This window comes from Strix aluco, chromosome 3 (assembly GCF_031877795.1).
Source record: "Strix aluco isolate bStrAlu1 chromosome 3, bStrAlu1.hap1, whole genome shotgun sequence".
Lineage (NCBI taxonomy): Eukaryota > Metazoa > Chordata > Aves > Strigiformes > Strigidae > Strix > Strix aluco.
The window spans coordinates 35,240,834-35,256,802 of NC_133933.1; the positions used below are offsets into that span (position 1 = coordinate 35,240,834).

Genomic DNA, 15,969 nt, shown 5'->3' on the forward strand with positions numbered 1-15,969 from the left:
CAGCCCTGAAGTTTCAGGGTGCCATCTGGGCTGCCAGCTTCCATCTTTCTCATATTATAGTTACTTAAATAAATAAGGTGTGGCATCTGTCAATAGACTGATCTCTGCTTTTCAGAAGAAGTTTGTGTTGACTGCTGCCAAATATCTTGGTTTTATTGTTCTAGAAATTTGGGTTGTATTTCATTGCATCTATTTTGTTGCAGGTTGTTGTTTGTATAATATTTCCCATAAAGGAATAGAGTCTCTTCGTATTATTAAAGGTTATTTTTTCTTACCTGTGTTTTGTCCACTCTTTCTAATTATGCAGCAGTACTATGTAGGCTACTAATAGTGTTACAGCACTAAGGAATCTTTTTGGGCTCAAGTTGAACAGTCAGGTGTCAGGAAAGCATGATTAACTTCCAAAAACAGCCATTGCCTGTGACTCTGATGGTACTAGAGGGAAGCACTGAAATGAGATGTAACCATGCTACAGAACACGGAAAAATTGTTTTAGATTATGTCTATTTCAACAGTACATGACTGCCTGTTCAGCAGGCACAGGTTTGAAGAAGTGACCATGGCTGACTTTTGTGCTGCTTCAGTCAGAGAGCTGCTTTGATAGCTGGCCTCTTTTAGGGGTATGAACTTGCAGTTGTGTGATCATCAGATGTTTACACATATAAAGCAAAGTCTCAGTGACTTAGTTTGCATGTTTACGTGCAAGTAAGGTCAAGTATCATTACAATTTCAGTGTCTCTCAGTAAAGACACTAGTTGCAAGTATTATTCTTTGTCTGACTCATACTTGCAAATCAGAATCGCGTTTGCAAGTCTTTGAACAGAATCATAGAATAGTTGAGTTTGGAGGGGACCTCTGGAGAACATCCAGTTCAATCCCTGCTCAAAGCAAGGTAAGGTGGAACAGGTTGCTCAAAGCCCCATCCTGTTGTTTGGTTTACAGATTTTCTTTTTCTTCTAATGAACTTATTTTTCACCAAACTTGGAATTTCTTTATGACTACTTCTGCCGGTCTGAGACAGAGGAATAGGAAAAATAAGAGGTGTTTTTAGTCCTGAGTTGAAGAAGAGTCTTGATAGCAGCTTTGTTTTAGCAAGTCAAATTTATATACCTCTAGCATACCTACTGAAGAACTTCATGGACAGACAGATCTGGGCCCACCAGTCTCACGCCTGTTGTCCTGGCTAGTGGTTTTACATTGTAAGAAAATGTGTCCTAGTAAGCTGCTGAGGGAACACTCGTGATTTAAGCCAATGTGTTTACCTTTGCAGGAGGCAAACACATGTGGTTAAAGTGGCTCCACTGACAAGCAGTAATTCATTAAAGCTGAGTACTCAGTCTTATATCCCAACCTGAATCTAAGCCAGCACATTCAGCAGTTTTGGAGATGTGGGCGAGATGCCAGTTTGGGGTTATGTCTGTGGAGCAGTTGCACTGATCTCCAGACTTGCATGGAGTCACCAGTAATAGAGTAGTTAAGTACTTTGGCTTGCATATGCACGGTAAGAGTGAAATATCACTTGGACACTAGGATGAAGTTGTCCCATGAACAGAATTTGTACCACGCTCATAGAACTATACCTGGGATCTAGATAAACAGCAACCTCTGTTGTAACTGCAGGCAGTGTAGTTGTTGCTTTCCTTAGTTATGTGATACCTGTTTTCCTGAGTGATCTGTGGAGGCAGTGGGAATTTGACACTGGTCGTATGCCAAGGCAGGAGAAAGTCTGCAGAGCTTTGCCAGGTGGGAAGTTCTTGTAGTAGGAAAGAAGGAACTATGTTCTTCATCCCTTAAGGGAAGGAGAGGGAAAGTATATATGAGGAAAATAAATTTATACATCTTTCTCTTTTGTTTTCTGCAGGCTTCCAGGGCCAAACACAGATGTGGAATAATTTAAGTAACAGTAATTTCAGACACTAGGGAATCTTAAAGAAAATCCTCTATATAAAACTTATTGGTAGCCAAAGGAAAGAAAATCAACGAAGAAGTTCCCTTTTGAACAGATAGCCAAAAATAGGGTATTGGATCACAAAGAGCATGTGATATACTTGCATTCATTATAGATGTTAAGTTTTCTGCCAAGTGAGACTTGATTCTAATAACGTGCTGTTGCTGTGAGTGTCAGGGCTGCTCTTTACATCACTGCGTGCAAAGATATTTCTTTTTCTGACAGCATTTTGAATCTTGACTCTTTCACCCTTGAACATTCAAAGTTAATTTTTATGTTCTTGATCCAAATCATGAAAGGCCTTGTACAGCCATCATCACAAGAGACAACATGCAGCAGAGATGTCTAATGCTCTCCCCCAGGTGAAGAGCCAGCCACCCGTCCTAGAAAATGGAGTTGACAATTGGGCCTCTGTAGTGGAGCTGTTTACAGCATAGAAGCACCATGCCAAAGTAAGAAGGGGTTGATTGGATCAGGTTTGCTCCTGTTTACAAGCAGTGATTTAGTAATGCTGCAGACTCTTTCTCTAGAGTGTGTATTCTTTTTCAAGCAGTGCAGTCTGTTAATTTTGGCAAACTGTTCAGGTAGAAGTCTTTCTCAAAGGTGCCTAAGTAGGATTTCTTCAGAAATTCTAATGACTATATTTGTTCTTACCTCTGTGATGCAATGTAGGACTGAAGGAGAAATGTGTTCTCTTTTTATTTCTACCCCATCCCCTCCCAGATTTCTGATGCTATAGAACATCTCCAAGAAGCACTGCAACTGTGCAAAGATGACATGAATTCACTTCATCTACTGGCCCTCCTCTTTTCAGCTCAGAAGCACTATCAGCATGCACTGGATGTTATCAACATGGCTGTTGTTGAATACCCGGAAAGCTTTAGGTAAGAGTTACTGCATGATGTGATACATCCAGTCAGGAATGATCTGCTCACTAGCTCTGTTGTTCTCAGTTATACACAAGGAGCCTGTTAAATCAGGTGTGCTACTGGTGTGTCACTCTCCTCCTGGGTGTACTGTGAAGCTAAAACAAGTCAGGGTATTCTTTCGCTTTCCTGTCTTCGTGGTCTTTCCGTTTTTAAAACTAATCCTTGTGCTTGTTTGCTTTTCCAGTATTTGTCTTGCTGTGTTGTGCTGATGGTGTTTTCTCCCATATATCTCCCTATATTTTTTTCATATGTCACTTTACAAGTAGAGAAATGAGTGTGAGACAACTATGGTGATGTCTGTTTGTATCACAAATAATTTTGTATTTGGTAACTTCCTGGTTAAAAACAAATAAATTCTTCATGTATTGACCATTCTTTTGATGCTCATGTATGACAGCTTGCTGCAATAGCACTGCTGGGGAAAAATATCAGTTGAAAATCACAAGCTGTAATAATGTGTAGCTGAAAGGATGGTTTGGCTGCCTAAGAGCAGGTTTGAACCAGCACAGACTTCTTGGAGCCAGAGGTTTCCACAGTTTTACATTTGACACAGTCCTTCATCCATCTGAGGAAGATAAATTGAATTCCTTGCGATTTACTGTCATGACCTTTCACAACAACGAATTTTTCTGTTCTGTGCAAAAAATTAAGCTACTGTAATACTTTCTGGTGATCACATACTAGCTGAGTTTCTCAGCTAAACTGCAGAAAATCCTGTTGCACTGATGGAGAGCAGCATCCATTCAGAATTGCCTGTATCTAACTGATGTTTTAAACCCATGCAGCATTGTCTTCAGATAGCCTGCTTTTTCAGTGGAGAGAGGGAGTAGCCTCCACAGGTGTAGTCCAGCAGCTGAGTGGGATGTTGTCTAAACTAGATCAGAGGAAGGTCACAAGTGAGATTGAGGCTATCTAAATGTGAGTTTGAATGCTTTTAGAACTGTGGTGCCATATCAGCATATAATGTTTATCATCGTAAGCTGCATATTGCCATTTAAAATAGCTCTGCTGCCAGTTTTTTTGAGGGTAGTTACTTTGTGTATGTGAGGAGCTAAGACTGTGAGTGCACATCTTTGAGAACAAAGTGAAAGTTAGTAACAGAAAAGCTTTTAAAATGGTGCCAACATCTCTTCAGAGCATGAACATGGGTATGATTGAAACAGGCAATACTCCAGTGGCTGCTAAATTGTGTTTTGTGGGTTGAAAGTAATAAGCATAGTAAAAAACCTCATGTCGTACAGTTAAAGGTCACATCATACAGTCAAAGGTCAGATATTCATAGAGAGCTACAAATGCTCAAAGATAGGTAAGATAGGTGGAAGAGAAAGAAGAAACTGGTTGTTTAGGTGAGGAATAGAGTATTTGCCATGTCAGATCAACCAACTGGTCCATCAAGTCCTGGATCTTTACTTCAGCACTTACTGATAATTTATGTTTCAGGGGAGGACAAAAAAAAGAAAACATTATGTGCATAAGTAGCTTGGAGGGCTGCTGGGTGGGTTCCCTTCTGCTGTCTGGTAATCTGACTTCCCCAAAGCAAAAGAGAATATTATCTCCTATGCTTATATCAATGCCAATCTTCATGTGCAGAAAGACCTTTTCAAGGAGTTGCAGAATAGGTTGTTTCTGATGAAAAAGATTAATATCAGTAGTGAAAGCCACAGGTTCATGCTTACTCCTAGACTTGCTAGAGTGTGTGCTCTTGGAAGAACCCCTCTTTGCTCCCTGCATGCACTGTGGTATGTAACACAGTTGACAGTGAGGCTCATTCGCAGGTACACACGGATGCAGGAGTAAGGGCTGGCTTCTTGCCTCTGCTACTATGACTAGCCCGTCTCAGTGTGAGTCTTTCTCTAAACCAGCCAGCAAATAACTCATGGGTGAGGGAATGGAGAAGAAGTAACAGAGTTGCAAGACAGAAAAAAATAAAAAAACATTTTTAAAAAAGCATTTCTGAAGAAAAAGAAGAACAGGAATCCATTGAAGGAGGGGAAAGCAAGAAGAGTAACAGAATACACCTATAGTTTGTACCAAATCTGAAACTGTTCCAGACTTTCTAGAGGTCTAAAGTACAGTTTATGCTAGGAGGGCTTTACTGCTTTGTAAAACCTCTTTGAAGGGAGAGAGACCTGATGCTATTGTGTATCTCCAGTTGTTATTGCCTTACAGAAAAATTGTAGTAAATTTTACTACTGCATGAGATGACTACAGGATACTTCATGTAAATAGGATAGGCAAGTTCAACTGCATGATTTTAAAACTGTATTTAAAAGTGGTTGATTATTTTTCCCAATTCCCATTGATGTGAACCAGGCAACTGTGTAATGTGGTGCCTGGGGGCTCCCTTCTTAATGACAACTCTTTTTGGAAGCATAGTTTGATGATGTGTCAAGAAAAGAAGATGAAAGCTGCATTGAAGGACCTTTGGGCTCTGTAGATGGCAAAAAAAGTAAGCGTTACCTGGATGTATATCCTAAACAAAAGAAAGAAGAATACATTAAAAAAATTAAGGTCTTAGCTGGCCCAAACTACAGACATCTCATACTGTTTTGTTAGACTCTGACTGTATGTAATTAAGATGAGTTTGTTCCTGTTTTTTATTTTCATATTAAATTCTTTCGTTACATATTATAAAGAAGTAATTGTTCAGGATGTCACGTTAGTTGGTTAGTGGCTGAAACAATTGGAATAAATAAACTGCATTGCTCAGCTAACATACAGCATGCTTTGGCATGAACCCCATAATACTGACCCAAATGTGTCTAGAAGTGCCCCTTGTTGGAGTGTTTAAACTTAAACATTTACTTCACATTTCAGTGGTCAGTATGGTGCATAGGGAGGCGGAATATGAAAACTAAACAGTGAATATAGTGAGAGGTGAACTGGAATGTTTTGGGTCAACCTACTGGAAAAGAATGTTGAAGAACAGCTGTATATTCAGAAGCACAAATTGTTCAGAAACATGAACTTAGGAAGATCACTTCTGCTTGAAAGGCAGCATACAGTAACAAATGCATTAAATTACAATTAGTGAATGACTGAATTTGGGCACTTGGATGTACTGTCAAGCAATGACAGAAGAAGATTGGATAGAGGAAGAATGAGAGCTAGCTATGCTGGACATATTGCAAGATGGAGTGAATCACAACAAATGCACTACCTTGCCATGACTGTAAAAGACAGAAATAATAGCAACATGGGAGGTATCACCCAAAAAATTGCTGACTCCTACAGAGGCAGACTGCCCAGCATAAAACTTAGTGTTTTTTACATCCTGTCAATGTTGGTACGCTTTAAAAGAAGTTAATGAATGCAGTACCAACTGTTGCTTTTGGTATATATTTCAAAGCACTGTCTCCAGCACATATGTGAGAGAAGACTCCTGATAGCATCAGGTATCTCCCCTCCAGGTCAATTATGCTAATCGTAAGCCTTTCTTAAGATGGATTCCTTCAATTTTTTTCCAACTCAAAGGCCAGCCTTTTGGGCAGCATTCTACCTGCATCTGGCTGTGTTTACCTCCCCAGGCTTGTCTCAGGGATAGATCTTTTACCCAGAAGAAATAATATGAGTGAGCACCCCTCTTGCCCTCCAAGTGATCTTCTAAAAATAATGCATTGTTTATTTAGAAAGAGGAGTATTTCCCTTTTTAAAGCCTGTATTCACACCTCACAGTGTTCCATGCAGAAGTCCCATAGGTCTGGCAGCCTGCAGAACCCACCACAAAGCCTGTCTGACATGGTCTTTTTTCTTCAGCTGATAATATTTCATCCTTCCAGTTTTTCTTGTATAAAATTGACTTTGTCCTCCTGACTTGCCCACTCTTCCAGAGACTGTTTTGCTCTCTGGTCATCTTTTAGCTCTAATTGGTTAGCTCCCAGCACTGGGGAAAAAATTAAGGTCTGTACCTAGCCTGAGGTTGGAAATAGGATATCAATTTTATGGATACTCCATTGCTTTATAATTGCTCCCAGACTGCTTATCAAACCCTATTCTGCTGTGTGCCAGCTTAGTTTTTGTCTCATGGATGGCTGCCTGTTAAGTTAGAACACAGTTGTTCTGGCCTAACATGCAACAACATCTAATCGCTGCCCAATGTGATAGTTAATGTTTTGTATCTGTAGCAGTTCTGCATGTGGTGCAGGAGTTGTAACTCTCTTAAATGAATACCTTCTAATACTCCTTGTCTTCCTAAATTGTAAATCACTATTCTGTTGCTTTCAGAGTTTCAAAACTAGTTTTAAAGAGAAACAACAAAACTTGAGAAGCACTGCTATTCTACACATAAAGACTCAAAAAGAAGCAGGTGGGTTGGTGTTTGGAGCAATGTAGCTGTCAAATGCAGACTCTTTTGTTCTAACCAGATATTACTTACAGAAGTAATTACTGTAAATGTAGTGGAAAAAAAGCTCAGAGGGCCAAGAAATATTAAATGTGCATCTTGGAGACCATCAATAAAAAAAGAAGTAAACTTTGCATGGGGAACTGTGTGTGTTGTCTTGGTGGTGTTTTAGCAGAAAGGGGTTTTTTGCTACAGCCAGCCCTCAAAATACTAAGTCCTCTTCTAGATTATAAGTGATTTACTGACAGCAAATGTCCTTGACTTCATCACTACTACATTGTTTATTAAGGATGTGTGAAGTAACGTTCTGGCAAGATTTATTTGTGGTAGTCTGGTGCAGACTTTGTGTGGGGAGAGCTATTCTGTGGTATATAAGCAATGTCAATTACCAGGTGCTTCAAAGAAACCTCAATGTAAAATCAGGATCTCAAAATGCATGATTAAACTGGTATTTCCAGTTTGAATTCTTTTTCCATTACTTGTCAAGCTATTTCTTGTATCTTGAAAATAAACAGCTCATGCCTTCTTTGAGCAATATCTTTATGGGCACTAGTGGAGTACTGCAATGTTGTTGACAGCTGTAAAGTAGAACTGTCTTCTTGCCTATAATCTTAATGGGAAATAAGGAGTCAGTTGTCTCTCAGTCGACAGTTTGCAAACCTTTGTGTTAGGCCTAGTCCATACTACAACTTTTGTGTCAAGATAGTTGTACCTCCCACCTCACCCCCAAGTAATACGATTGTGTATGATGTAGAATGGTTTTACCATTTGTCTCACAAAAGTGGTGGTGACCTCACTCAGAGGTATGGCTTTAGCGAATCAGATCAGTCTGTTTATACGATTCCAGTTGATCATTAGGCAAGAGGCAAGGAAGCCTGGTACATCTTGTGACCGGACATGGTGATAAAACAGCTTGTTAAAGTTCACAGAATATTGTTTTGTTTGAATTCCTCAAGGGTACAAGATCTGAGGATCTAAAGCAGAAATAAATTAATATTTTGACTGTAGCATTTGATCATGCTAGACAACTTTTATAAATAGGACATTCAGAAGTCTTAAGGGTGGAGCTTTTGCAAGCTGACTTCTTGTAGTGGTATGTTCACACCCTGGCTGTTGAGGGTGACCCACAAATGTATTTATTTCTGTATTGATACATCAGACAATAATACAAAGTGATAAAAAATGGAAGTATGTACTTGGATGATATGACAGTACTCTGCTACAAGAATACAAAACATATATTAGGCTTCTGTGATTCATTTAAACAAGAGAGATGTGTTATGTGGAGTTAGAAGGGTTGAGCTGGGGTTTTTGCTATAGTAACCATGAATATTTGCTTTTGTTGGGATGTCATGGTCCCTTGTTGGTTTTTTTTTTTTAAATTAACCTAAAAAAATCTTGGTGATACATTGCAATAATCAGGGCTATACTCTGTGGAACTGGTAATGATACTGAGTATTTGTATGCCAAATACATGAAGGGAAGGCTTTTAAGCTTGTCTCTTGACTCTTATTAATGATAACAGGAATACTTAAAGCTAAAAAAAATTTCAAAATAGAAATCTAAGTTGTTTGGATTTGTTTCCACACTTTTAGCTTTCTTTTTTTCTTTTATTACCCTGTATGATGAAGAAACAGAATGAATTCTTCAGTTACCGTATCTGAGATTGGATTCCCATTTTGGCAGGCTCAAACAGATATATGCACCCCTTTCTAAGCATCACAGTCTGATCTAAATCAAAAATGCAGCAGATGAGCATGATAGTCTTCCATCTACCATCTTAATGCATCAGGAAGAAATATCCCCCTAGCTGGTTCATGTCTGTTTGTGCCAGCAATGGATTTGTGTTAGTGTACATACTAATTCTTCTTAAAGTTATATGGATGGATTCAGTGGTACCTGAGGAGGATTCCATTCCCGCATAGCACAGGGTTCAGGATATGAATAAAAGGAGTTAAACAGAGCTCAGAGAGGAAACCTACTGCAGACTTATTTTCATAGTATTGTATGAAAAGAAGGAACAGCTATGCAGTTTTCCAACCTTAACGGCAATGGTTCAAGTCTTTCCTCTGGATGAAAAATCAATTCTATTTCATAATAACTAACTTTTTTCCTACCACCTGAGTAAATGGCTACTGCCTCCATTCATTTAAGACCATTATAGTGAGCAGCAGTGCTTCTAGATGCTGGTTTTGGCAATGGAGAGGTAACACAAGTTCTGCAAATGCACAGGCTTCACTTCAGAAATTTAAGAATAAATCCCAAAATGCAGGAATAACATGGCTGATTTGAGATGAGATAGTTACCACTCACAGGTTCTGTACTTCAGAGCAATTAATTTGTGTAAAACATGAAGCTCCTCGAGGAATTGTCAGTAACTTTGTGTTTGAGACTTCAAGCTCAGATTTTGTGGGTTTTCCTGTAGATTCTTGCTGTGTATTTGTTGGGGCTGATAGCTTGTTTTTGACATGACATTTAAGGCTTAGTGACTACTGATAAGCCAGAAGGAAATGAAACCAACAAACCAATTTGGTAATAGAAAGTGGTTAAGTTACTTGTTGATCTTTAAAATTTGTGTTTCTTTGACGGGTCAAGTCTTAATAGAATAAACTTCGATCATTCAGCACAGCTGCTTTTTGAAACAGCAAAATATCAGTTCTGTATTCCTCTACTTGTATATATCTTATGCGATTAACTTCTTGCCAATACTCTCTCACCTGGATGGAGAAATGAATGCTTTTTGGTTCCTGCTGGCTCACTTCAGTGTATTGTATATATCTGCCATATCAGTGACTTAGTCCCCCACACTTTTCTCCCTGCTAAGTGCCAGTTTCTTCTGAACAGCTGCAGGGTCTTCTGCTTTATATTCAAAGGAAGTGTTTAGTAGCCCTGTCTGTCTATGTTGAATGCCAGAATATATTGAAAAATAGCATGTGTGTATTATCTGGGCAGCACAGTCAAGTTGCCAGTAGGAACTCCACAGGCTGGAGTGTAGCCATAGTACATGCGTGTAGGGGTGGTTACCCAACGTAAGGAGGGGCTTGGTGCTTGGGATCCCTGTGTTTCTACCAGACAATTTTGTGAACTACAAGGTACACCTGCGTCGTGGAGGTCAGAAGGAGGACCTGAGGCATGCTTGCTGCCTGGAATCAAAAAGAGAACCAAGGGGAAATGTGGAGTCAGTGTGGGAAGCCTAGCTCTAAACTTGCCCTTCCTTCTGTGGGGCTACACATGTATATAGGGTGCCACCATTTGTTAGCAGCTTCAGACATCAGTTCTGCTGGAAAACATGGTTAGAACCTTCTTGAACTGAACTCCTTCAAGGCTCTTTCATTATATGGTTAAAGGAGGAAATTAAATGCTCTGCTCAGCTATTTTTCATCTCTGTACACCTCGTGAAGGTGAATGCTGTGGAAAGTGCTGTCAAACATACAGATCTATCTAATGAGAAGAGCACAAAATATTTTCTGTTTTTATTATTTTCTTCAAAAAGAAGAGGGAGGGAAATATATTCAGACTTTCTGAAGAACACACCAGGGAACAGAAACAGAATATGGTAATTTTTCAGCCACAAATGTGGTTTTTACCTTTTGAAAACAGGGAAAGCCCTTGCTCTTCACTCTCTGAAACACTGGTAATAATTGCATCTTAGATGGTAAGTCAACTTCTGTTGTCTTTGTTGTTAATGTCTGCAGAACCAAATACGTAAGCAGGCACAATCATATTATTTGATATCAGTCAGTATTTATGTCACTTAATGTTTTAGTCTCTGTTAGTAAAGAAAAGAGAATGATGGATGGAGATGTTATAATTGAGAGACTATAATGTAGAAATTCTGCGTTACCAACATGTCGTTTAAAAATGTCCAGACATATTTCTCAATATGCTAACATTTTTACAACACAAAACAGATAATATTGAATCATTTACTCTTTCCTTTATTTTTTTTTACCTTGGCTTGAAGCTTTCTGTTATGTATGTAGTTCAGCAGTAAGTTTGTCATCAGACTGTATTTTAGGAGGAAGGGTGAACATGAGGATGGAGAGCTAAATGGTCTAACCAAGTGTCACAGCTATTGGCAGAGTTCTTTCAACGTACACTAACAGACAATTCAACCCAGAACTATGTAAGTATGACATAGAATTCTGTTTCTGAGCACTGTGGCTGGAAATGTGAACTTCTGGGGATCTAGCAGGTTAGAAAATGAATGCAGTGACCTCTACTCCATATGGCTCTGGAGAAGAGGCAGGAGGCTGGTAACTAGCACCTCAAATGAAGATCATAGCAGTAAACCATTGCACTGAAATTCACAGTGAAAAGACTCCTGGACATCTTTTTCTTTTTCTCTCATGGAATCTGGCCATTTGCATCTACTGTCTGAGCACTTGCAATGACTTCAGATTATTCTGTAGTTTTTCTTGTATTTTTTCAGGACAAGGTCGGTGTCTTTCCATTGTGGGTAGAGTGGGGCAGTGTAGTGCAGTGGTTTTTATCCACTGTAGTGCAGTGGGGCTCTGAACCCAGCATGCCACTGCTGTCTGTGTAACAGGAGAGATGGTCAGTGGGCAAGGGAGCTGCAAGGACCTGTGCTACTGAGTGAAGGAGGAAGCCGTGCCTCCTGCCTCACGAGTTTCAGCAACCAGTCATTTTGTCTGATTCTTTAAAAATTAGGCGTTTGCTGTGTTGGGGCGAAAAGGGAAAAAAATCTTTCACTTGGCTTAATAAATGTCAGTAATGTTTAAGTGGGCAAAATAGCAAAGTAGGAATGACATAACTCAACGTGAAACAAAGGGATACAATGCAAGCATTGAGGATCATCTTTAGAGCCTTCTCCAGCCCTCCCCAGACCATTGCAGCACAAGTGCTTGGAGGGGCCCCCATGACGCAGCATTGCAAAAATGGCACTTGAGGAGAGGAATGTGTGGCGTGTGCATGCCAGTGGCTGTGGCCCCACCAGGAGGGGTGGCACTCCCTGCCAAATAATGATGCAGAACCAATAGATGCTGGCTGCTAGACTATCCCCACCTGGAGCAAGAAACAGCGGGTGCATACAAGGGAGCACCAGTTGCAAAGGGTATGTCCACCCTGCCGGGGCTGCTGCTTGCAGGGTTGTGTCTGGGCCAGCATCAGCCCAGTTCCTTGAGCTTCTGCTGGCAGAGTCTCCATAGAGACATGGATCTGTGTGGGCAAACTGCCCAGCTGTTTGCGCTTGCACTCTTGAGCCTTGTGGACCCCGTGGGCTGTCTTTAACAGCACAGCAGCTCTTCAGCTAGACATTGACTAGCCTGAATGTATCAAGCTGCAGCAACTGCCAGCAAGGCAGGCAAAACATTGGTGGTAACTAGCACTAGGTAGCAAACAAAGACTCTGAGAGCAAGAGAGTCAGAGATTTTCCTGACCTGCACGAACCAAGCACATGCTAATGCACAGGGCAGTCCCCAGGGCTTTGAAGTCCCATGTACTGGCTTGAAACAAAGCTACCAGTAATGTGCACCTCAGGAAGCCACTGGTGAGAAGCATGGAGCCAGTGTTCATTTGGGGTAGTTGATGCTACTGCTAGCCAGCTGTGCTGATCTCACCCCTGGGGGATTTTTAATCTACCTGGGCTTGCTTTAATCTGTGCACTTCTACACTTCTGGAAGGAATGGCTATTGAAAGGGAAAGCACAGAGACTTCCTCTGCTTTTCTGAGCTGTTGCTATAGTGCTGTTCTGTAGAAAGACTTGTCCAGAGCTGTGCACAGTAGTATTAGGAGCTTATTATTTGGAGGGTTTTTTTTGCATCTGAAGTGCTTGTATGAATTAATGCTTTTTCTTATACAATTGCATGTAGGAGTCAGGATACATATACTAAATTATCTTTCAATTAGAAACATTCTTCTGAAACTAAAATGGATGGTACATTTTCTTGTTTGTTGCTCTAGTGTTAAAGCAGATGGAAGTACTTGGAGTCTCCTTTGTTGCCAGGGGTATAAGCTATGTAACATCTTAATCAAGAGGCTGCACATTTTCTGTTTGGAAATGCCAGCTGGAGAAAGGTTTTATTTTTCAAGTCCACTTTAAAAAAATGATAAAAAAGATTCAATATATATGCACTCTGTAGCCTTCACACCAGATAATTTTCAAATACAATAGGGGTTGAAGCCTGCTCTACCAGCAGCTCTGACGTTATGTTGCTTCTTTCTCAGTGGCAACCAGCAATTGCCTTGTGCTGCTCTGGCCACCTGCAAATGTCAAGGGTTCGCCTAGCAGGGGCTTAGTCCTGTGCAAAATGTCTGTGAGGAAGAGGAAGGGAGATCCTTTAGGGTAATGATGTTCAAGTGTGTGTGTGTGTGTGTCTGTTGCGTGTAGTATCTGTGGTTTTGCAGGTAAGTATGGTCTTTAGTGTTACTTCTCTCTGTGCCACCCCAGACAGCGTGTATTTCATAGTTTTGGTAGTCATATTTTGTCCCACATATGTAAAACTGCTTTTGAGCAAAGACCCATTACATTTCTTACAATTTAAAAAAAAAAAAATTGCAGAGGCAAAATGCATCTGAGTCAAACCTTCATTGTTTTAAAAAGGATTGACTGATATGTATAGATATATATATATATAGAAAGGAAGAGAGCAAATCAAGCTTGACTTGGCTTATCCTTTCAGTTAAACTTTTGGGGCATGTAGAAACAAAAGCATGTTAAACTTCTGCAATGTTAACTTATTATTGAAGCCCTATGATGATATTGTGAAGGACAGTATCTAAATAAGCTGCTGCAGGGGTATTGTATTCAGCTCATTAGCTGTGGAAGTAACATTGGAAAGCATGTAGAGAATTCTGGTACAGATTTTTGATGTTCTAGAGGTCAAACTGGTCTTAAAAGAATGAAATAACTTCTCCAGATGCCTTACCGGTTCAGAACATACCTAATCCTTGCAATATGGGGGTTTTTTTAATCAGATATGCATCAGGTATTAATTTAGACTGTGCTCATTTCACCCCCTAGATCTCCTGCAAACTTCTAATGCAAAAACTATATTTTAGATATGGCAGTATCCACTTCTGATCTCATCTAACTGGCCCCTGCACATGGCAGAGCAGTGTCTCATTTTACAAGGTATAGCAATATGTACCCTGAATCTGGGACTTCTGGATGTAAGCAATATCTTAGCTGAACAATAATTTATTTTTTCTCTATAATGGTATAAGCAACAGCACAGTGTAAAGTTGCAGTGCCACGAAAAGCTAGAAGCAGCACTCACAAATTATGTATTCCAGCAGGTACTCATTATTTGCCTACATAGACTAAGCCATTAGCCTGGGATTAGTTGCAAGATGTGGGAGAGACAAAAATCATGGTTTTAACACTGCAAGCACTGTTATTACAGGGAAGAACCAATGAAGCAATTCTGTATCCAAACAGCACCTTAAGGAAATCATGTTTCTTACAGGGTAGGGCAGATTTGCTCTTCAGCACTTATGAGGCTGTAATAAGCTGTAAGACTGGTTGCAAATAATGTCACAGCTAAAAAAAATGTGTTGCTCTATCATTAAGGACAAAGCCATATACAGGTTCTCACAAATGAATGAATAAATTCTAAATGCTTCCTCTGATGTGTGAACTCCGAAATTAACACTACTGATTTCTGCATACTAAGAATAGTACAGTGTGTCAGCACCGAGGGAGGAAGGGAAAGGAAAGGGAAAGATACCCTTCCAGTCTTCTGTAGCATTCAAATTGCTTAAAGCTTAAGCTGTGTAGCATAAATGGCTACATCTGCCATTTCAAAAGTTAACTAAATAACCCTGTATCAGCGCTGTAGTAGAAAAATCCCTAGGCATTGGCTTGGCCCCAACCTGAGCGATGCTTACTGCTGAAAAACAAGTGTACAAACAGATGTATTTTCTGACCTCAGCACTTGTAAGTGCTTATCCTTGCTTGTGAGCAGGTTCTCTTTGGACTATTGGCCTTTTAAGAAAAAGCTTAGTGTCTAGATTTCAAGCTGAAGAGAAGGAAAGCCACACCGGTTTACCCTACCCAAGTAGGGGAAAAAATACAGCTGAGAACAGTGCAGATGGCCTGAATCTGACTGGCACATAGTACTGGAGTATCAGCATCAGATGACTACCTTAAAAAGTGAGGTCCTGTCATCTCCCTGTTTTCGCTGGGGATCTCATAAGCCACTTTTCCAAGATTATGCATAATAGCAGTTTGTCTGGCTGAAAATATCCCCCAGAAGAACAAGAAAAAAAAATCTGTGAAACCAGAATACATTAAAGGCCAAGGAAGAGATTATTTTTGTTTTTCTTACTGATGATAAACTTTATCAAACTAAGCGGATAAAAATGTAACAAAACAAAAAATCACAATGCTGCAAGATACTTGTTTTCTACATGGTGCTCTTTTAACTGGCTACGAGCATTTTTGCCATCAAATTTGGTGGCCTCTCAGCAAATTTTATTAAACTCATTTGCCAGTTTTTCTTGTACATGACAGCCACTGCTAACAGCATAATTGTCTGGGGAAGAAGTCACTGCTTGCCTTGCTCCGTGCATAATCCATCTAAATTCCTTCATGGTTTTAGTGTGTATCGTGAACAATGTTGATTATGTTTTCAGCACTTAAATAGTGCCGTTAAACTGTTGCTCAAGAGTATGCCCTAATTGGCATGAAAGCATTTTGAGTTTGGGCTTGGAATAGAATATGCAAGCGGGACTGAGCACAGAGCTGGTACTTTCTGAAGTTTAAGGCTGCAGTTGCGTCGAGGTTTTAT

At 40.0% G+C, this 15,969-nt stretch overlaps 1 protein-coding gene across 9 annotated transcripts in view; it reads left to right on the forward strand.

The window, feature by feature from the left end:
* The window catches only part of TTC7A (tetratricopeptide repeat domain 7A), a 179,685-nt gene that overhangs the window by 82,822 nt on the left and 80,894 nt on the right, over window positions 1–15,969 (forward strand). For all 9 annotated transcript variants that reach the window (XM_074818080.1, XM_074818076.1, XM_074818081.1 and 6 more), the window contains one exon: window positions 2,672–2,832. In XM_074818080.1, coding sequence (XP_074674181.1) covers window positions 2,672–2,832 — 161 coding nt within the window. The remainder of the gene's footprint in view (window positions 1–2,671; window positions 2,833–15,969) is intronic.